Source organism: Equus caballus, chromosome 6 (genome assembly GCF_041296265.1).
Source record: "Equus caballus isolate H_3958 breed thoroughbred chromosome 6, TB-T2T, whole genome shotgun sequence".
Lineage (NCBI taxonomy): Eukaryota > Metazoa > Chordata > Mammalia > Perissodactyla > Equidae > Equus > Equus caballus.
Window position 1 is genome coordinate 82333200 of NC_091689.1, and position 22087 is coordinate 82355286.

General features: G+C 57.3%; 2 protein-coding genes across 14 annotated transcripts; both read left to right on the plus strand.

The window, feature by feature from the left end:
• Positions 1-1831: 1831 nt before the first annotated feature.
• On the plus strand, positions 1832-8081 carry ATG101 (autophagy related 101). Of its 4 annotated transcripts, none has more exons than XM_023643601.2 (5): positions 2106-2208; positions 2470-2799; positions 3169-3284; positions 4839-5161; positions 7236-8081. In XM_023643601.2, the coding sequence occupies exons 3-5, from the start codon at positions 3257-3259 to the stop codon at positions 7638-7640; spliced, it is 756 nt and encodes a 251-aa protein (XP_023499369.1). In that variant the 5' UTR covers positions 2106-2208; positions 2470-2799; positions 3169-3256; the 3' UTR covers positions 7641-8081. The 4 variants fall into 4 exon arrangements, with proteins under 4 accessions (XP_070126348.1, XP_001504419.1, XP_023499369.1 ...); XM_023643600.2 differs by having other exon boundaries at positions 2470-2592; XM_070270247.1 differs by lacking the exons at positions 2106-2208; positions 3169-3284 and adding an exon at positions 1832-2078 and having other exon boundaries at positions 2470-2592.
• A 1329-nt stretch (positions 8082-9410) lies between these two features.
• Positions 9411-21863, plus strand: SMIM41 (small integral membrane protein 41). Of its 10 annotated transcripts, none has more exons than XM_070270251.1 (5): positions 9736-10220; positions 18989-19325; positions 19575-19655; positions 20858-20963; positions 21272-21863. In XM_070270251.1, the coding sequence occupies exon 1, from the start codon at positions 9866-9868 to the stop codon at positions 10139-10141; it is 276 nt and encodes a 91-aa protein (XP_070126352.1). In that variant the 5' UTR covers positions 9736-9865; the 3' UTR covers positions 10142-10220; positions 18989-19325; positions 19575-19655; positions 20858-20963; positions 21272-21863. The 10 variants fall into 10 exon arrangements, with proteins under 10 accessions (XP_070126357.1, XP_070126352.1, XP_070126355.1 ...); XM_070270254.1 differs by having other exon boundaries at positions 20903-20963; positions 21272-21508; XM_070270248.1 differs by having other exon boundaries at positions 20858-21863.
• Positions 21864-22087: the final 224 nt, after the last annotated feature.

A 22087-nucleotide genomic window follows, 5' to 3' on the forward strand; every position in this document is an offset into this window, starting at 1 on the left:
CACAGTTAAGTTGACACAAAATTAGCCATCACAGCAAGTCACTACAGATCACTGAGCCTCAGTTTCATCATCTGTAAATTGGGGGGAAATTATATTTCCCTTCAAAGGTAGCTGGAGAAATCAACACAATAGCGCATGTGCAGTGCTGGCACGGTGCCCAGTAAGGCCCAGTGACTGGTAGTAGCAATGATGATGATGTCAGGAGAGTAGCAGTGGAGGGCGCTGAGACCCAGTGTGTCGGGATAGGGACATCAGTCACTCCTCTCGCCCCCTGGCAGACTCTGGGAGTTGGGCTCTGGTTCCTCCCCCTCCCCAGGGCTGGTTCTGATCCCCCTTGCTCCCTGCCCTTCAGCTCCTCACAGACTCTCCCCTCTGGATGTTTTCTTCTGAGATTATGTCCCAGTTAAGTCCAGGCTACAGAAGAGGCTGCTGGTGTGTAAGGCAGGCAGCTTTCTCCTTCCCCAGGCCTTGGGGGTACTCCGCGGCTACCTGGGGAGAGGTGCCCACATCTGGGAAAGCGACAGACCAGAGATCAAGGCTGCAGAAGGGCAGAACTACGGGGAGGAAGGAGAGATGGAGAACAGTGGAGGTGAGGCCAGTTGGAAGAAGGGGTTGTATAGGGGGGTTTGGAAGAGCTGGATGGGAGAGAGAAAGCTAAAGGGTGGGTAGGTGATGGTGATGTGCTGGAGCCAGATGGTACCCGAGAGCCGATTGTCCCTCTGATGATCAAAGTGTCATCCTTCATTCATTCTGGACTCTGCATTCAGTGATGTCCTGTAGCTTGAAAGTGGCCATAGTAGCAAGGCAGCAAATGCTGCTAATCAAGGCAAGAGAGCAGGTGCTGGGAGGGGAGTACTGGACAATGGCAGCGCATTGGGACGGTCAGGCTGGAGGGTCCAGAAAGAGAACTTCTGCCGTGGTAAGGAATCCTGCATTTGAACCCCAGGCTCCAGCACTTACTGAGTGACCTTGGGCAAGTCACTTAACCTCTCCCAGCATCAATTCCTTTATCTTCCTTGTAGGAGTGATTGGTATCAGGCTGAAATTAATTGATATATATAAAGCACTTAGAACAATGTCCTTTCTATGTCACTCGATAAATGTTAACTACTATTATTTTGGGAGAGAAAGTGTATGGCAGGAAAATGAGATCTTCATCCCCAAGTAAACACCTCAAGAGTGCCTCCTGTTGGGGTTGGGGGCATGCCAGGCTCTATGGGTATTAACGGAGCAACTGATGAACCCGTTTGCCCTGGACTTACAATCTACGTGGAGAACCAAACGTGCGCCCAGGAAGTTACACAGCACTAAAATGCACTCAGACTTGTATACCACTTAGTCCACAAGGGTTTTCCATATGAATTACCTCTTTTGATCCTCACAACAGCTCCCTGTTTACAGATGAAGAAATCAGAAAGGATGAATTACATCAAGAAGGACACATAGGCAGTGGCAGAATTACAAGTCTTACAAGAACTGTCACCAGATCCGTCATGGTAGAGCGCCAAGCAATGCTCCTGTGTGAAGATACAGAGTAAGGTCAAGCCCCCTCCTCCATCATCTTTGCAGGAATCCTGTCTATTAAGCATATTGGACAAACTAAAGTTTTGCCATCCACTCAGCGTCATGCAGCACACTGGCCTGGATCCATCTCCAAATAGCATGCCCTTCTTCTTGGGGGATCGGTGCCCCTTCCAGGCCTCTGAGCCCAGAGTTGGAGTCCACGATTCTGTCCCAGGGGCCGGCTCGCTGCCGATGACTCCTCTCAGCCTGGGGAGGCAGCACAGAGCCCATCAGGCCTCTCCTTCCCTCTCGTCTCTATGGCGGAAGTGAGTTGTTCCAGCCGAAATACAACAACATGCTCGGTGGTGAGAGGGAATGGACTCGTCCAAATGGGGGGGGGGAATACTTCTCTCCGTCAGATCTTAAAATCCGAGAGATATCAAGAAAAAGGTAGCTTGAAAATCCTAGAGCATCATGTGACTCTACTTATCCACGTGTGTGAATGTCAAGCGGCCCGGGCTGCTGCCGTGGTGTCAGGGCTCGGCCGAGCTTGGCCGCGCCCCCGCCGGAGGCCGGTGAGCAGGTGGAACCCGCCGGCTCTCAGAGGCGGGGCGCGGGGTTCCGGTGCCGGTGCTGCCTCGCGCCGCGGTGGTCTGGCGCCGGCGGGGAGGGTAGTTGCGGGGCGTGCGGACGCAGGCTCGGGAGGTAGGGGAACGTTCTCCTTGTGTGCCCCCGTCTCCTGTGCGGCGCGGGCGCTCCCGGGCCGGCGGGAGGGAGGGCGCGCCTCGAACCCGGAGCCCAGGCTGGCTCCGCGCGGGGCGCCGCCCCCGAGACCGTCCCTGGACCGTGGCGGTGCGCGGGTCGTGGCTGTGGGAGAAACGGGAGCCGGGCGGGAAGTCCTTCCTGCGTCCCGCCGGAGTCTCTTGATGTCGGGCCGAATAGCTACCGCTCTGTGTTTACTTTTAGTCCATCTCTTGCGCTCAGTCGCCTGCGCGGAGGTTGGGGCGTACCTGCGGAGGGCGTACCGGGGCGTGAGGAGGACGGAGGGCATGGTCCGAGCCTGAGGGATCCGAGCTCCAGCCTTTACGCGTAAGTTGGGGATGGGGGTGTCCAGGGCGCTGGCCTGGCTCTGAGAAGGCATCGCTCGGCCCCTGTCCCTGTGCTCTGCAGACCGGCGCCTTGGGGAGACCAGAGGGACGAGACTTCCCAGGCCCTCTTCTGGAGAACTGCCCAGCTCACCGGGGGCGGAGGCAGGAGTGGGGGTGAGGGGACCGACAAGCTCATCCCAGACCGAAGGTGGCTGCTGTGGGAAGGAGGCTGGGGTTGGGTGGTACTGACTTCCCGGAGGAGTGGAGCCTGGAATAGCACTGAGAATGAGTGGAGAGCCTGGGCTTGGGGCCAAAACGAGGCGAGGTGTGTCCTGTTTGAAGGTGTGTGGGGGACACAAGAGGGGGCAGTTGTGGAAGAAAGGGGAGCTGGATCAGAGCTGGGAGTCTCTAGATGGGAAACTGCTGGATGGAGTTAGTCTAGAGGGCAGAAATGACCCAGAGAGCCCAGTCCATGGTGGAACTGAGAGTATAGGAGAAACCAACCCAGCAAGGCTTGGAAGGCCCTGGAATTCCTGGGTCATGATGAAGTGAGCAGTTACTTTGTACTACGTTCCAGATACTGAGTTTCCAGTGATGAATAGCATACAGTCCCTGCCCTCAAAGAAGTCTGCCTACTGGGAAAGACAAGACAGCCCCGTGAAAAGATGACTCTAGGACAGGTAGACCTGGCAGGTGAGGGGCCAGGCTGGCTGGATGTCTGAGCAGTCGGGATAGAGGCTCCTGATAGCAAAACAGAGACCAGTGGTTTGAAGTACTACGAGCCAGCTTCCTTCAACAGAAGGAGCAACTGGACAAAGCTGACTCGAGCCGGAACGGTCTGCTGTGAGAGGTAGTGAGTGCCCCGTCAGGGGACATGTGTGAGCTGAACACTTTCGGCTGAGAAACTGGACAGTCGCTCTCGCTCTGGGCTCGTGTTCAGTTACCTCCCGAGCTCTGGTTCTCAGGTCTGTTCTTTCCTTCCCACCCCTGCCACCAGTGCCGGCATGTGGCCTTGCGTCATCTCAGCAATAACAATATGATAATGAGTTACAGCAGCTAAGCTTGCTGTTTACCACTTGCCAGGTATGGCTTTAGGTGCTTTATGGATGCTAACTCATCCGGTCTCCGAGACAATCTTTTCAAGTTCGCTATTAATGTCCCCTTTTTATTAATTGGGGAAATTGAGCACATAGGAGTTAAGCAGCTTGCCCAGGATCACACAGTGAGTAAGTGGCAGAGCTGGGGTTCCAGCCCAGGCTGTCTGGCTTTAGAGTCACTGCTCTTGACCACTATTCTACTGTTTTTCATGTGTCATTTTATGTAATCCTCACCACAGTCGAAATTTACAGATAAGAAAACAGACTCAGGTTGAGTGATTTGCTTAGGGTCACAGAGCAAGATATGGGAGAGCTGGGATTCCAACCCAGGACTTTTGGACAAGAAAACCCCCACACTCTGCTCTTCACTCCCCACATCCCATGTGCTGCCTCTGTAACTGCCATTACTGTAGTCGCCTCTATCTGGAGTCCTTGCCCAGCCTTTCTGCCTTAAATTGGCAAGTTTTTCCCCTAGTCTGTGGCTGGCCCTGGAAATAGGGGAGGTGTCGTGTGTCTGTGTGTGTGTGTGTGTGTGAGTGTGTGAGTGTGAGTCAGGTTAGAAAGCCCAGTCTTCTTAGCTTTCCGTGGCTTCTCAGAGCAGTTCGTGACCCCAGAATAGTGAGGAGCTGTTCATCGCTTGTCAGCCAGAGTTCACTTCTTGATCACAGATTTGGTCTTGGCACAATGATGCATTGAGTCTTCACTGTCCTCAGGACAGAGGCCATTGCCTTGACCTGGTCATTCAAGGTCCCAGGAAACCAGACTCCAGTCTTCCTTTTCTTCTCGCTCCCGCTTTTTAGTCTTGCCACTGTGGTGGCGTTTAGTCCCCGTCTCCCCTCCATCGCGGCAGCTTCTCAAGGGCAGGTGCTGGGCTTGCCTTTGGACGGCCCGAGCCAGGCAGGTGTTGCCGGTCAGCATTGGCTTGAACTGCACTGCAGACCATCGTGAACCCTGGCCGGTTGTTTGGAGTGGTAACTTGGAAGCTCCCCCATCTCAGATCCCGGGAGTGTGAGCTTCTCTGATGGTCTGTGCTGTGCCATGTAGAGGAGGGCTGTAGAGGCAGTGGCTGGGCTGGGCCTGGACAGAAGTGAGCAGGTGACATGCAGGTCGTGCAGAAGCTGGCAGCCTTCAGACCTCATCCCTCTTGCAGGGCAACCCCTGTCGGGTGAAGCTCCCCGTCTCTCCTCCGATCCCCCACCTTCGGGGGCTGCCGGCTGCAGGATGAACTGCCGCTCGGAGGTGCTGGAGGTGTCAGTGGAAGGGCGGCAGGTGGAGGAGGCCATGCTGGCTGTGCTGCACACGGTGCTGCTGCACCGCAGCACGGGCAAGTTCCACTACAAGAAGGAGGGCACCTACTCCATCGGCACCGTGGGCACCCAGGATGTCGACTGTGACTTCATCGACTTCACCTACGTGCGCGTCTCCTCCGAGGAGCTGGACCGCGCCCTGCGCAAGGTTGTCGGGGAATTCAAGGTAGGAGTGTGGCTCGGCGGGCGGACCGCGCGGGCCGCGACTGCCCTTCCACTGTGCCTGCTGTGACCAGCTAACCCTTCCTGGGTGTGCCTGTCGGGCTCTTTCAGGTTCTAAGGAACAGGTGTGTTCTGAGCTCCTCTGGGGGGCTTGTGTGTGTGGCAGGGGTGAGGTGGGGGGCTTGAAAAGCTACCCAGCGAATGAGAACAGGAAGCCCTCGTAGCATTGGTGGTCAGGTCCCTAGGGTGATCATTGCCTCCGTGGCCTTCACCTTCTCTCTGACTCCACAGCTCTTTCTGCTGACATTTTTTCTCGGCTTCCGCTTCCACTTTGCCTTGTCAGTCTGGGCCTTTCCCATGTGGAACGCCCAAGGGAGGATAGCTGGGCTCAGGCCATCGCCATCCAAGTGGAGCGGCCCTTTGGGCAGCGTGACCTGTGTTTGTATGTGCCTGTGTGGGCGTGGGGACAGGTGGGAGGGACACACCAGCCTGCCGATGTTGGTCACCTCGGTGGGCATGGGGGTGTGGTTTTTAATTTTGTCTTCATTCAGTGTTGCTGTGTTTCACTGTTTCAACCAGTGGGTGTTTTTTACATTTTAAAGTCACAAAGGGAATTTTTCTTTAAGGTACCTTCTCTGGAGTCAGAGGAGTAGGGTGGTCTGTCTGATTTTCATTCCACAAATGTTCGGAGAGCCCCTGCACTGCCGGGCCCTGTGTGATCATTGCAGGGGGTGGACCCCCCCCCCAGGCCCCCCCGAGCCCAGGAATTTGTAAGAGTTTCCCCGTCCCCTTCATGGGAGGCCGCCGGTCTTAGGCTCTGTGCTCCAGATGCCTGTGAGAGGCCGGAGGAGCAGTGTTGAGAGGATGGGCCCTGGAGCCAGGCTCTGCCACCCAGCAAGTGTGTGACTTTGGGCAAGTGACTCTGCTCCTCTGGGCGTCAGTTTCCCTGTATATAAAGTTGGAGTGCTAATCGTACCCACCTCTAGGGTGTATGCACTGTGAGGATTAAATGAATCATTGTCGAAGTGTTAGCCCTTGTTACTGTCAGTCAAAGTCACCCGACCTTGGTTTGTTGGTGAAGGAGAGACTTATTCCCTGATGGGCAGTTCAGGACTTGAGGGCAGCATTCTCACCCTCTGGGTTAGTCCCAGCTCAGATGGATAGGTGTTCAGGGTCCCGGCTGCCTGAGGAGGAGGAGGAGGAGGAGGAGGAGGGTGGGCCCCCTCCCCCGCCATGAGGGGGAAAGGCAGAATTATTGGACCAAATGGTCCCCTTTGCTTCTCAGAGGAGGAGAGGAAGCAGCCCGGGCTGGTCTGTCCTTCCTTTCCCTTCCCCTTTCTGTTCCTTGGCTTCCTTCCTTCTAATCAAGGACCGCTGGGCTTTAGAGTGCCCTCTCCTGCTTTTCTTTGGGGACTGTGAGTTTAGGTTGTCATCAAGTGAATGAAGTAGAAGGCTTGTGCTTCCCGGCAGTGGAGAAGGTAGATAGGGTTTACCTGGGGAGGAGAGGCTGGAGAGAAGCTGATTTTGGAGAATGTTTGGAAGGATGGGGGCCAAAGAGTGGGGTTGTGGAAGCAGAAGCAGGGCCCTTCATGTAAAGGTGAAGATCAAGGGTTTTGAAACCGGCCAGTCTGGATTCAAACCCTGACGCAGCCAGTCACTGATCTGTGACTTTTGGCAAGTTACTGTGCCACAAGTCACAGGCCAGTGCCTCTGAGCCTCATTTTCCCTCAATAAAATGGAGGTAATATGCCTGCCTCATAGAGTTGTTGAGAGGAGCGAGTGAGATTGTGTGTGTAAAGTGCTTGGCCCAGGATAAGTGTTAGAAAACCTCAATTCTGACCAAAGCTGGAGGAGTTGGGCAAGGAGACGTTTTGTTGGTTTGCCTGAACCACTCAATTTTAGGCTGGCAGTTTGCTGTGTCACTCCACACAAGTCCTTTACCCTCTCTGGGTCTCATTTCCTTCCCCTCTCTGAAGGACTAATACAGCCTGGCTCCCTGGGGCGCAGGAAGCTGGCCCTCACAGGGGGGACCTCCGCAGAGGTCTTGGCCTGCTCACCCGCTGCCCCTCCTTCCCCAGGATGCGCTGCGCAGCTCCGGTGGCGACGGGCTGGGGCAGATGTCCTTGGAATTCTATCAGAAGAAGAAGTCCCGCTGGCCCTTCTCAGACGAGTGCATCCCCTGGGAAGTGTGGACGGTCAAGGTGCACGTGGTCGCCCTGGCCACGGAGCAGGAGCGGCAGATCTGCCGGGAGAAGGTGGGAGAGAAGCTCTGCGAGAAGATCATCAGCATCGTGGAGGTGATGAACCGGCACGAGTACCTGCCCAAGATGCCCACGCAGTCCGAGGTGGACAACGTGTTCGACACTGGCTTGCGGGACGTGCAGCCCTACCTCTACAAGATCTCCTTCCAGATCACCGACGCCCTGGGCACCTCGGTGACCACCACCATGCGCAGGCTCATCAAAGACACCCTTGCCCTCTAGGCCTCTCGGGGGCCTTGGGTGCTCCTTGATGGCTCGCAGACCTTGGCTTCTAGGGATCGTACTGTTAGGCCCTTGGGGCTCTGGAACCTGCTCCAGGTCCTTGATGAGATTGGAATGGCCACCCCTGGCTTCCTTGTTTTGTGGTCACCAGTATCTGGTCATTCTCTTAACCTTTGCTGATGGTCAAGTCTGGCCTCCACTGTCTCCCCACAGCCCTGTGGGGTCCTGCTTCCTTCTCCACTGTACAGAAGAGCCATCTGCTAGGGTGGTGAATAAAGCTGAGAATGTGAGTTTGGGTCAAGCCGTCTCTCCCTTGGCTTGTGTTGTACCCTGAAATGTCCACACTTTCTGGCAGACCTGTGAGGACACAGGTGTGTGTTGAGGGCATTCTTCCAAGGTGAAGGGAATGCCTAGATGGGATTAAAGACAGATGAAAACCGACTGATGTTGTACTTTGTTGGACTTTCACATAAGCAAGTGTCACCCACCCAGGTGTGGCCGTGGTCAGTCCCATGAATCAGGATCTGTTGCTTTTGGATATGACTGTGCTGTTTCTCCTCCCTTCCTAAGGAAGCTGTGACATCCCTGGCCTTTATATTATCTGGTCTTGCTTCATGACAGCCCCAAAGAATATCTTCTCTGTCTTCATAGGGCACACAAAGGCCGCCAGGTGTATCAGAAAGCTCATTCGATTTGGGGTTTCTCTCTCGGGAGATTGGCCAGTTTGAGACTGGTGTCCGGTGACACTTCTGCCAGGCTGGGCTAGCTTGCTGGTTCTGAGGACATTGCTTCGGTAACTCACACTCATTCCTACACAAGCATGCTCACAATCAGTGAACTCCGTTGTGTGCTTTTCATTGATTTATTCCATATTTTGTAATGCCTTTTGGCTACATCTGGGCCAGTTCTAACCAGACTCAGTGCACTGTGTGTAGGGAGGGGTGCAGAGGGAGAAATGACGGTAGGGTGGTGGAATGGCGTCTTGCCCGTGGTCCTGGAGCAGGTAGGTAGCCAGGATGGCCAGGAAGTGTTTGCACATTTTTCCCATTGTAGGCCAAGTGGCATTTCGTGACGGGTTTTATGATGTCCTGCCCTTGGTCTTGGGGGTGTTGGGGAATTGAAGAACTCCGGAGTTCTCAGGGGTTGTGGGAGGGGAAAGGCCCATTCCCAGCAAGTCCTTGATGGTGTGTGATCCCCACCTGGCCTGCGGAGGGACCTTCCTTTCCTGCTAGCTGGCCATCAGCTGATCCCTTCTGAGAGGGAGGCTGATACAGGTGTTTGCTGGCAGTGACTTTGTGTTTAAAGAGAGCTCAAGGTTGCTACAGGAGTTGTCAGGAGACCTGTGCTGGGAAGTCTTCCCTCCGTCCCAGCTTCCCCAGACTTTCTGCTTTTCTGCAGCCAGATCTGCTCCACTTTCCCGACCTGGCTTCGCTATGGGACATCCGGCTGTTAGCGAGCTCCCCTTGGTGGACAGCTCAGCAACATCTCCAGCCCTTTTGGCATTGTGATTCCCAGAGGTAGGGCAGTGATTTTCTCAGGAGTCTTGGGCACTCAAATCTGTGCTCTCCCACTGCTCTGTAACTCTCCTTGACCTCTGGGGCCTGAGCAAGGGTGTGGGGGTCGGTGGTGAAATCCCCCGCACCTCCATCTCCCTGCTGTGCAGTCAGTGGAGGCTTCTGAAGGGTATGATGGATGAGGAAGGAGGGCATGGCTCAGGTCAGGAGCCTCCCCATTTGCCTCCTGCTCCAGTGGCCGCCTGGGCCACCTCGCAGTGTTGAACTTTGGCGCAGGCAGAAAGCCCAGGAATGGGGATGGCCCTTGCTTGTCCTGGGTCCTGCTCAGTCCGGGGCAGCACCTCTGCCAGCACCCGGGGTGGGGCCTGGCAGATCTTTTCAGGGCTCTGAGGGAGGTGCTACCCCTTGACTTCCTTTGCCAGGAAAGGGGCAGAGTGCTGGGTTTGGCTGGCTGGGTGCACGGGCCGGATTTGCATGCGCGGGTGTGTGCGCCTTTGGGAGGAGAAGGGATACCCCGGCCCCGCCCCGTAGTCCACCCTGGAGGAGCCCTTTGTCTTGGAAGAGCCTGAGCCCTCTGCGCGAGGGGTGGGGGCCTAGGGCGCCTGGGACCCGCCTCTCGGGTCCCTCCTCGATCCGCCGCCCGCCCGCTGCTGGCCCGGGCTCCGGCACATCTGGCGGTCCCGCGCACATCTGGGCAGCCGGCGCCGGAGCATGAACGGCTCGCAGGCGGACGCCGGGGCCCAAGCCGCCTGGCTGAGCTCCTGCTGCAACCAGTCGGGGGCGCCACCGGAGCCCCCCGAGGGGCCGCGCGCCTTGCAGGCGGCGGTGCTGGGCGTGCTGTCGCTGCTCGTGCTCTGCGGGGTCCTGTTCCTGGGCGGCGGCCTCCTGCTCCGCGCGCAGGGCCTAGCCGCGCTGCACACCCGCGAGCGGCGCGCGTCCCGCGAGGCTGAGCCCGGCGGCGCCAGCGGGGGCGACGACGACTCGTAGGCGCCCGGCCGCCGGGAGCCCCGACGGCTGCTGCGGAGCGAGGCCCCCGCCCCGGCCTCCCCAGGCCGCGCCCGCGCAGGTGAGAGGCGGCCGCGGCGGGGGCGGGCACAGGGCCGGAGCCGCCCGACCCAGGGGCTCAGCGCGGCGACTCTGGCCCGGCTCGGGGCGGCGGCTCCCGCAGGTGTGCGGAGTCTGCCTTTCCCTCCTCGGCCTTCGGTTCTCCCGCAGCGGCGCCTCCAGCCTGTCCTTTTTCGAGAAGAGCCGGTCACGGTGTCACTGGGAGAGGGGAGGCAGGCGGGTCAAAGAGGAGGGGTGCTCTGGGGCTCTCTTCCCCACCCCCCGCGCCGCGACCCGCAGTTCCAGCCCCCCTGGTTCCACGACCCCACCCCGTGGCCCGTTCCACCCAGAGGCTGAGGACACACAGGGCCACAGAGACGGACACCCCAGACCTTCGGCTTCTGCTTCCCCCCCGTCCTTTCCTTCGTGAAGCCTCGCCCCTGGAAGGGGTTTAAGATTCTGTCCTGCGGCCCCCCTTGAGGCGGGGATGGGAGTGCGGTAGTGTTTTAGACCGGAGCCAGGGGTCTGGATGACCCTGGGCGATGGGTTGCTGTGCTGCGACCCCCTCCTTTAGCCCCTGCTCAGGCTATGAAGAGGGCTGTGGCCCAGAGCAAGGAGCTTTGTCGGCGTGTGTGTGTGTGTGTGTGTGTGTGTGTGTGTGTGTGTGTGTGTGTTTGGGGGGTGGGGTGTAGATGGCAAGGTTCCCAACAGCTGGGGGGCCTCAGGAGCTCGTTGCTCCAGGAAGCTGGGGCTGAGGATTCCTGGCTGTGGGGGCTCCATCTGGCCCTCCTGCCTCTGCCTCTCCCAGGACAGGAACCATCTGGAGGAAGGGCCTGGGTGGCCTAAGACAAGGTAATTCCAGGCCAAGGCCACCTCAGGCAGAGCCGGGGTTGTGGGGGGAAGCCTTGACTGTCCTTCTCCTCTGTCCAGCGTCATACCTAGAGGCTCCTGGGAGGTTTCTGTGAGTGGGGCTGGTTGCTGGGGGTGGCTCTGACCCTCCTTGTCCCTCCTATGCAGCAGCCCCTCCCTGCTTGCCAGGGGCAGAGGCAGGGGCCCAGCTCCCCGCTGAGAAGGGAGCCGGCACAGGTGAGGAGGGGCCGGTGAGGGGTGGGGGGCCAACGGGCGGGCGGCTGAAGCTGAGCAGCTGTGAAGCTGACGACGGGTGATCCTCGTGCGGAGCAGCCCAGGATTTGGTGCTAATCCTGGCAGCCGTGCCATCCTGGCCCCGCTGAGCCGTGGACTTCTCACCTCCGGGACGCCGCACCCCCGCCTTGGAGACAGGGCTGTCCAGGGCGGTGAGGGTATGTGTGTGTGTGTGTGTGTGTGTGTGTGTCTGTGTGTGACTGCTCTTGGCACAAGGGCCATGGGCTGGGCCTGGGGACATTCCTCACCTCCTTTGCCGTGTCCTGCGGGAGGGGTGGGAACTCCCTCTCTCTATGGTATCTGGGGTCATCTACCCCGTGGCCGCGTACATTCTGCTGCTTTTCCATCCGCTCTCCCTGTGCTCTCCTCTCCTTCCCCAGCTGGGGCCGAGGAGTCCCCATGTCCACCAGGAACCCTTCATTTTACAAATGGGGAAGCTCTGAGAGAAGGAAGTGACCTTCTCAAGTGACACATAGAGCTGGAAGTCACCCCGGGGTTCCTGATCCCGAGCTCAGGGGTTGGGGGCGGCATCCCTGAGTGAGAAGGCCTCCTTTGGGTTGCCCTTCTTGCTCCGTCTGGCTCCCTTTCCCCCTCTTTGAGATGCTGATGCAAAATATGGCCTTTCCCTCCCCAAAGGAATGAATCTTTACGCACACATTTGGCGCATGGTTTCTGAGACTGGAACCCAAACCCCTGTGTCCTGCCTCCCTCCTGTCCCTGATTCTCCACTGGCCCTTTTAGATCCCTTCTTGCTGCTGGGGACAGTCTTCCAGAGGTCGGCAGCAGCCCCCAGCCAGCCGGGCTCAGCTTTCCTGGCCTGAGCCTGAGGGTGGGGGTGGGCTCGGGGGGGTCAGCTGGAATGTACATCTATGGAGAAAAAGCCCCGCGGTCAGAGAAGAAGGATCAGAGGCAAGGGCAATGACTTTAGATTGGCCTTTGAGATCAAATGCGGGTGGTGGCAGGGGCACAGAGAGGTTTGGTGGTGGCAGGAGCTGTGGCCCCAGTATCATGGTTTCTTCTCACACCAAGGCAGGGCTGGGGCGAGGCAAAGGCTTTCTTTATCCAACTTCCTGCCTTTGCTGTCCCTTTGGCTCTGTGTTTGGAGAGCCGAGTGTGGCGTGCGCTGGGGACCTCGATGTTCCTGGGGAAGATGCGGAGATGCTTGCTATGGAACTCTGACCCTGGTCAAGGCTGTCAGACTGAGTGGGAAGAAGAAGAATTTAGAAAATTTAGAAAAAGATGGGTGCTGCTGTTAGCCCATCTCTCAGGCTCCAGCTGGAGGGAGAGGTGGGGGAATGGGTGCAGGGCTGAGAGCTGGGGGATGAGGCTGGGCATCTGGCTCCTCAGCAAGCTCTGTCAGCCTGCAGCATCCGTGGGGGAAAGGCTGGGACGACAGTGGGTGGAGATCTTGCCTAAATTTCCTCCAGCCCCTGAGTTTCACCCTCAGCTGGAAAAGGCTGTTGGGGATTTATCCAGTTTATTCCTTGGCTTCCACATGGCACAGCTCCCTTTCCAGCAAAGATGGGGGTGGCGATCTCTTACAGATTCCTGAGCCTTGCGTGGTCTGTCCCCTAGACAGCTCTCCCTCCAGCCTGCTGCCATGGGAACTCCTGCTGCCTTTGATCCACGCGGTGCGGATGACAGACTGGGAGAAACCCGGACTGTGGCATGACCTCCCACCTGGGACCCTTGCACTCGGCTGCTGCCTGTCACCTGCTCCACTCAGCCTCCTGAAGTACTCATGGGTGTGGGTCCGGGAGGTCCGTGCTTCAGGAATGAAAGCCCCTGGGGGACTGCTGTGTGTCCTGGGCACTGAAGTGGCCACACACCCTGGATGCTCGGTGCAGCAGACGCTGGCCTTGCCCCCGGCCCACCGGGCCTCGGGGGACATGAACATGTCTTGTCTCTGGTGCAGGGCGGTTGTGGTCTGACTGTCCCTGCTGAGGGCTGTGGGTCATGTCACCCATTTGGAGGTCTTGGGTGCCCCAGCAATGCCCCAGCACTTCCTGTGGCTGGTCATGCAAGCTTAGGTATACAGTCTATGTTTCCAGCTCCTGACTCTCCACCCCCACTCCAGTTTGAACTGTGTCTGGCAGATACTGAAGTAGCAGCCCAGCCATGCCCCTCTACCCTGGTCTCTCCTCAGTGGCGGCTATTCCCCTTCACTCCCGGATCCAAATTTTCCTAAGGGTGGTAGGAGGTGAGGCCGACGGTGACTCTCACGCCGGCACTCGGCTGCCCCCCTGTGGCCAACGTGCGCAGCAGCACCACTTCATCCAGTGGGAATATTGGGGTCAGACAGGAGTCCAGCCTGAGCCCCGAGGGGGGGAGTTTGAAATGGAGTGAATTTTGTCATCGTGTGCACTTAATTCTAGATTGTAAACCTTCCTGAACCTCAATCTCTTCGTCCATAAAGTGGAGGCAATGATGTCACTGTAAGGATCAAATAGGTAACGTGCTTGACTGTAGATAAAAGGCTTCCTACGCTGTAATTACCATGTGACCTTGTTATTATTTTCCCTGACTCTGACCGTCCCCAGAGGAGAGGATTAGAGCCTCCCACCCTGTTCCTGGGAACTCCTCCTTTGTTCATCTTTTCTGTGAGTGTTTACTGGGTGACTGCTGTGTGCCAGGCATGCTCTGGGAGCTGGGCATGAGGAGGTGACTGAGACAGAGTCTCTGCCCCCGGGAGCTCACAGTCTAGGGAAGAGCTGCTCAGAACACTGAGTTGAAGTCGACAGTCGGAGGAGCCCAGCATCGACAGAGCCAAGTGCAGAGGGGGACGGGCTAGTAGAAGAGGCGGCGTCCGAGTGGGAGAAGGACATTCTGGGCAGAGGTGCAGAGGGGGTGGGGCCAGGCTGCTCTGGAAGCAGGGGTGTGAAGGGAGAGGAGACCAGAGCGGGGGACACCTGGGGAGGAGTAGAATTTACCCTGGGGGCAGCCAGGTGCCTGCAGGGTTTCAAGCCGGGGAAGTGGCTTGGTGGGATCCGGACCTTAGGGACCTGGGGGGGTACATCTGGGGGTGGGAGCAGGACGGAGGTAGATAGACAGCAAGGAGGCTGTGGTCAATAACTGGCAAAAATGCTAGGGGCCCCGACAAGGATGGAGAGGAAGGGGACAGGTCCAAGGGATATCCGGGATTCGGGCTTTGGTGACTAGTCTGGGGGGGGGAGGCCAGGGGCCAGGGCGGGGTCACTGAGGGAGTGGGGACGCCTGCCGCCCACCCAGGTGATGTGTTACCAGTTAGGACATTTTTGGTCTGAATTTACTGGAAACTCAAACAAACGTGTAACCCAAACATGTGCCTGGAAAGCCTAGGGCTGTCTCCGGGCTCAGGGACTCGGGTCTCAGTCGATGCGAGCAGGCCTTGCATCCCTCCCTTCCATGGCCTGGTCTGCTCACCTGTGTCAGCCTCTGCAGGGTGGCCTAGTGGTCGAGCAAGGACTTGGAATCGCACCGCTGGATTTGAGTGCTGGCACCATATTCACTAGCTGTGTGACTCACGCAAAGTGCTTAACTCTCTGTGGCTCCATTCCCTTCTCTTTAAAGGGGGAAAAGCAGGGCCTAGCTAGTGCAGTTTTTGTTAGGATGACGTGAGGTTCACTGGTATGGAGCACCTGGCACAGGGCGAATACACGGTAAGTGTGCATATTTTCACTTTCAGACGCCAGGGGAGGCTCAGTATTGGCATCAGGGCCTCTCAGGTTCAAATCTATCAGGAAAGAGGGGGGCATCTCCCAGGTCACTCAGGCCAAACCCTGGGAGCAGCTGTGACTGGGCCTGTTGGACTCTGCTAACCCTGAATCACTATGCTGTCAGTGTGGAATGTTCTAGGCCTCAGTCACATGCTCTACTCAGAGTGGGGGGGTGTCAAGACACCCCAAACCACAGGGCCCAAGGGAGGGGCATGTTTCCTCACCAAATCTAGTCCTGTTTCAGCCCTGGGGTGAACAGATGCCGGGGTCATGGCTGCTGCAGATGGGGGGCCACAGGCAGGGGGCAGGTGATGAGCCCAGTTCTTGTGTGTTGAGTTTGAAGCACAGCAGGGACATCCACGGGGCGCTGTCAGGTGGACGATTAGCATATGGGCCTGGGGCTCAGCAGAGAGGTCTGGGCCATGATGTTGCTAGAGGCAGAAGATGGAGCTGTGGGAATGGCTCAGGTTGGGGTGGGGTGACCTGCTGCATGCAACCCTGCAGGAGGCCACCGCTTACAGGCAGGGCGGGGGTGGGGAGGGGGGGGAAGCCGGGGAGTGAAGAAAGGGTTTCAGGACTGAGGGGTGTCCAGGAGGTTCCACACCCCCAGCAGTTCTGAGGCCTGGGAAGAGGCCTGCAGCCAGAGGCTTGGGGGCGGGGGAGCTCTGCCTCAGGGGGAGAGGAAGAAAGGAACCCCAAACAGAGGCTGGTGGGGACAGGCTTCCCTCTGGGCTGTGTGTGTGTGTGTGTGTGTGTGTGTGTAGGGATGGGTTTATTTTCTGTCGCACGCTCCCTTGTCCTGTGTGAGTGCTTCACCCACACACACGTCACAGCTAGGCTACAAAATGAAACAATAAATACCCAAACAAGCAGGCACAAAGGAACGCACACATCCCACTCCCCAGCTACTGGCTTCCCTTCTAAGCTCAGCAGACTTAGACTTCAGCCACCCCCCTACCCTCCGAGTCGTCTGTCTGTCTGTCTGCCTGTCTACCTTGACAGGGCTCAGAACTACCAGTCTCTAAAACCCCTGCTTCAGATACTGCTGTGCTCTCTGGCCACACCCTCTGTTCTCAAACATTTTCATGATGGTCCCTTGAGCTCATCCGTCTCTGCTCCCTCCTTGTCCCTGAGCCCCTTCCGGCCCCCACTCCCCTCCCCCAGTTAGAGTCCGGGGTGTGTTACTTCAGCCTCGCCCCTGCCCACTGCCCGATTGCCCTCCTCCTCCGAGCCCTCCTGGTGGCACCTCAGCCCTTGATGGCTGCAACTCTCTGTTCTTGGAACCTGCACCCGGGCTGCTGCGTGCTCCGGAGGAACATCCCAGCCCTGGGCAGACCGGTGGCACCAAGACTGGCCCCCAGCCCTGCTGGACCCTCGCCACGCCCACGCCCGCTCCCGCCAGCTCTCTCTCCTAATGCTGAGTGATGCAAACCATCCCTGCGCTCAAACCCCGACCCTCCCCTGCACTCTGCTCCGATGCGCTCGCCTCTGACTTCCCACAGAACAGAGGCGCCGGCACTTCTGTCCCCAGACCTGGACCAGCACTTCCTCTGGAGCCAGGGGCTTTCCCTGCGTCCCCGCCCTAAGGATGCGCTCTCCCCTCGGCACCCTCGCACTCTCGCACTCCTGGGGCGCTGAGTGTCCTCCTCCTCTTGGGTTTCTTAACGCCTCTTAAATCGCTCCTTCTCTGCTGGCTCCAACTTCAAAACCACACTCGGGTTTCTTCCACCTTAAAATAGCCCTCCTCTGCCTGCGGGGCTCCTCCAGTTACCACCCCCCCCCCCACCCCCGTCTCACTTCATTTTGCGGCCAATCTTCTCCACGACCCGTCCTGTCCCTGTCCTCAGCTCTGCTCGCCCCTCGCCCCTCTCCAACCTGGCTTCCCTCTGCGGGAGCGGTCAGAATCTCCAGCCCCTGGCTGGTTGCTCCCACCTGCTTTTCAGGTCTCCTGGCCCCTCCTGCCGCTGCCGGCCCCCCTCCTCACAGGTTGCCCCTCTGCGACAGAAGCTGGTGAGGAGGAGAGGAGAGGCTGAGACCCTGAGTTCCAGGACAATGCTGAGTCCACATGCTGGGGCTGCCCCTCGCTGGGTGACCGAAATCCTCTCCCTCCTTAGTGAAATGGGATGAGGATAATACCCACTTCAGGAAACTCCGGAGATGATGTGGACTCAGGAGCCTGGACTCCAGAGCCCCTGCCTGGCTGGATCCGGCTCCCAGCTCGTCCCTGTCTCACGTCTCTCTGAGGGTCCTGAGCCAGCATCTCCTCTTTCTTTCCCGAGTGCTCACATGCCCTCTGGCTCTGGGTGCCCCCCTCCTGGAGCTGAAATGGCCATCCCTGTGCCAGGCTCTGGAATCTGCAGCCCCAGCCTAACCTGGCTCCTGGGCGCTGCAGTAACCTGTTGGTCCGATCTATGCTGATTTACTGAGCACCCACTGCTCCAGGTGCAGGGTGCACGTGGTAAACAGGGCAGAGATGTCCCTGTCTCCAGAGCCTCCGTTCTGGTGGGAAGGGACATTTGATGGATGTGTGAACAAATACACAAGGTAACTGCAAATAGTGATTGTGCTAAGAAGAAAATACAGCAGAGCAAGGGGATGGGGACCTGTGGGGCTCCTTTAGGTGGAGGTGGTCAGGGAAATCTTCCCTGAGGAGGTGGCATGAGTCGAGACTTGACCTGGGAGGAGGATCCAGCCAACCCAAGGGCTGGGGCACGGTGTTCCTGCCAGAGAGACAAGAGGTGAAAAGGCCCTGCCCCAGAATGTGATTGGCACGGCTTGCAGGCTGAAAGCAGGCTAGGCCGCAGGACCCTAGGGAGCGGGAGGGAGTGGTGTGTCGGGGAGGAAGGCCGGGCCAGAGCACGGAGGCTCTCGGCAAGGGCAGCCTTGTTCCAAGCGCATCATCTTCACTCCTGGCATGTGCTGGCTCTCGGTGTGTGGTACCACCTCCTCCCTAGCAGCTGTCCTCAATTCCTCCCTCTCCTTCCCCTCCACAGCCAGTCCAGCATCAAATATAGGAAGCTTTGCTCCATCCCCCTGGCCACCATCCTCACCTCTCGCCTGGCTCCATCACCTCTCACCTGGCTCCGTCACCTCTCATGTGGTCCCCCATGTCCATCAGTGCTTCTCAGCCCGCCCATTCTCCAGTCACCAGAGTGGTCTTTAAAAAAAAATATGCTGTTGAGCCACTTTCCTGTTTAATGTCTCCCCCTTCCCTAGCATGGCTTCTCATTGCTCAAAGGATAGAGTCCAAACACGGTCCCCAAGCTGTTGCCTCTAGGGTCTCTGCTCCCTCTCATGCATCGTCTCTCGCCATTCTCCATTGTGTCCTCTGGGCCTTTGGAAAGCTGTTCCTGCCTCTTCTCCCATTGCCTGGCTGGCCCCTTCTCCTTCAGGTCTGGGGGGGTCCCTTCCTCGGGGAAGCCTTTCCTGACCTCCTCCAGACTAACTGGGGCCCCTGTCAGGCCTTCCCACAGCAGCCTGGGATTGCTCCTGCGAGGCCCCCTTCATGTTTTAGTTACATGACTAGTCCCCTGGGAGCTCCGTGAGGGCAGGCCCGTGACTGTGTGTGTCTCCCGTGCTCCCCCAGGGACTATCATATGCCCAGCACATAGTAGGGTGCTCGGTAAATATGTGTTGAGTGAATGGAGGGTCGAGTTCTACAGAGGGCCCTGGGAGAGGAGGATGGAGAGGAATCTCAGGCCGGGCCCTGCTCCTCGAAGCTGGCCGCCCTCTACCACGCTCATTTGCTCACCCAACAAGGGGAGCCTGGGCTTCGCGGCCTCTGTCTGGAGCTGTTTGCCCCTGGCTCCCTCCAGCTCTGCTTCCCGTCCCGCTCCTGTTCTCCACCCAGCTCATCTTCCACCCTCAGCGCTGCGGGAGGATGCTGCTCCCTGGGCACAGGCCTTGGGTTCTTCTTGACTACCATTGTTCTCACTTCTTTTTTTTTTTTCAGGAAGATTAGCCTGGGGCTAACATCTGCTGCCAACTGTCCTTTTTTGCTGGGGAAGACTGGCCCTGAGCTAACATCCATGCCCATCTTCCTCTAGTTTCTATGTGGGACGCCTGCCACAACATGGTTTGACAAGTGGTGCCATGTCCACACCTGGCATCCAAACTGGTGAACCCTGGGCCATCAAAGCGGAACGTGCAAACTTAACTGCTGTGCCACTGGGCCAGTCCTCATTGTTCTCACTTCTTGGATGCCAACAGCTTCTCTGGGAGATGTCTGCACCCAACATAGCCAGATCCTGGGTCCAGCCCCAACGTCAGCCCAGATGGGACAGTTCCAGGTGACATCAAATTTCAGGGGTAGGGTGCAGGTGGCTCAGGCAGGGTGGAGCGGCAGGGGACTGGAACTGCATGGAAGGGGAGGGTGCTGGTGGGGTTACCATCCTTCATGGAAGGTGCTCTGGAGTGGGGAGGGAGAGGCAGATCAGCAGCCGGGTGCTAGTCTTCACTGGGTGTGGAGGCGTGACAGGTTTCATTCATTCATTAATTCGTTCATTCCACCAATATTATAAACACTTATCATGTGCCAGGCACTGCAGTAGGCACTGAGAGCACAGATGTGAAGAAAACAGATGGAGATCATTGCCCTGTGCTGCTGGCGTTCTTGTGAGGTGAGACCGATGATAAACCACATATGTTATTTAAAAATAGATGATATTGGATGGTGGATTGGTTTTCCTGGGCTGTCCTAACAAAGTCACACAAGCTGGGTGGCTGAAAACACCCGAAATGTATTCTCTCACAGTTCTTGAGGCCCGAAGTCCGAGACCAAGGCGTGGGCAGAGCCTCGCTCCCTCTACAGTGTGTTGGGGGCCCTTCCTTGCCTCTTCCTGCTTCTTGGGGTCTGCTGGCACTCTGGGGTGTTTCTTGGCTTATAGGACTCCAATCTCTGTCATCCTGTGGTGTTTTCCTGTGTGCCTCTGTCTCCACTTTCTTTCTTCTTAGAAAGACGCCGGTCCTATTGGGTTAGGGGCCCATCCTATTCCAGTGTGACTTCATTTTTATCTAACAGGGAGGGTGCATGGAGAGTGTGGGGAAAGGTTGAGATTTTATGTGGGGTCATCAGGGAAGGTGTCACCGAGAAGGTGACATTGAGCAAAGACCTGAATGAGAAAGATCAATAGAGATACGTAGGGGATAGCGCTCCGGGCAGTGGAACAGCAAGTGATGAGACCCTGAGAAAGGAGCTGGCCTCTGTACTTGAGGAACGAACAGCGAGGAGGCCCAGGGAGTGAGGACACCGTGATGAGAGCTGGGAGTCAGGAAGCACTGAGAACTCGGACACCCCAGGCTCCTGGCCCTCGGTGGAGAGCCACTGAAGACTGTGCTCTGCTCCAACCTGCGAGTGAGCCAGGCATGATGGCACCTGGGCCCTGGGAGGGGAGAGCCGCCCAGCAGTGCTGTCACACCCTGGGAGGGAGGGCTGACCGCTGCCCCACGAGCTCTTGGGCCTGGTGACTGCTGGCGGGTGCTCTTCTCATCCAAGAATCCGCAGATGGCCAGCAAGTGGGACAGCTTCTTCTTGAACACTGTCCCTGTCCCTGGCTGCCACCCTCCCCTGGCCCAGAACACACTGGACTTTGCTGGAGGCCCGGGAGGTATTTAGCGAAGGATCGAGTTAGGGTTCCAGAGCCGTGTGGCAACTCGACTTTACTGCCTCGCTCGTGGTGCCGCCGGAGGGTCCCTAATGTTTTCACTTCACTGTCCCTTGTGTTCCTCGCACAGCCACCTCGCCTCTTGCTAAGCTGCCACCCCAGGCTTCAGGGGGCTGTCATGGAGGCAACCTCAGGCTGGGCCTCTGCTGTTTCCACAGGGGGACATGCTGGTGGCTTCAACCCCCGCTCCGTTTCTCTGCCAGGGTCTCTCTCCTCCCCGGCAGCCTGGACTCCCTCGCCCCAAGAGCTGCTCTTCATTCGCAGGTGATGGTCTGTGTAAACCCTCCTCTTGCCGTCAGACTTTGGACCCCGTCCTTGCACAACAACAACCTGGCTAAAGGGAGATTTGCCTCCTTCTCGGACTGGTTTTCATGATAAGATCCACCCTATTAGCTGGAAACTTCTCTGCTGAGCCATCTGCTCTCACGTCAGCCCCATTAGGATAGGGATTTTTGCTGTTTTCTTTAATTGCACATTGAGGGCCGTTAGGAAGTATATATATATATGTCTATTTTAGGAAATATATTTTTGAATGAATAGCATCCTCCCTTAAATTTCTTCTTTGATCACAGGGTGGGGAGGAGAGAGAAACTATAAATGCATCATAGCCCCTTAGTTCTCTCGGGAAAATGCGTGTTCACTCCCAGAAGCGTGCTAGAAGCTAAGTGAGGCACGTTGGAGCGCATCCTGTGACGCGCTGCTGGCATGAAGGACGCCGTGGAGAGACAACAGCGAGGTTGAAAGACTTGCAGATATTGTCATGCTCATCTTCGGATTTAGCAACAATGAAGTTTTGTGAGGAAATCAAAGAACTCCCAAATGCTTTCAACACCGACACCGTCCGTTCTTTAGACACCACTTTTCATGGGTTTGCAAAAAAGGATCGGCTCGGTTTTTCCCAGTAGGCAAGCTGGGAGGAGAGGGGCCGGCCTGCGTGGTGGGTTGAAGATCTGCCCAGCAGGCTCTGCCCTGGGAGGGCGTTCCAGAGGTTATGGAGCCGGAGAGCAGAACCAGCCCCTTCAAACGCACAGGTGGCTGGCGAGTGGAACAGTTCGCTCACTGTTAGTTCCCAATTTTGAATGTATCTTTTTGTTTAAAATGTCTTTATCAGATACCAAATGTTACAGGAATTGTAGGCGAAATGAATTAAAAGTAGAAACAATATTTTGTCCTTTGTCATTTGAGAGAAATGATGAATATTCCAAAACCATTTGGCAGAAAGCAGGGGATGATGGCCCCTCTTCCCCTCCCCAGGGGTGAAGGCAGTGTTCCTTTATTTTTAGTGAGGAAGATTGGTCCTGAGCTAACATCCCTTGTCAATCAGGAAGATTGTCCCTGAGCTAACATCTGTGCCAACCTTCCTCCACTTTTGTATGTGGGATGCCCCT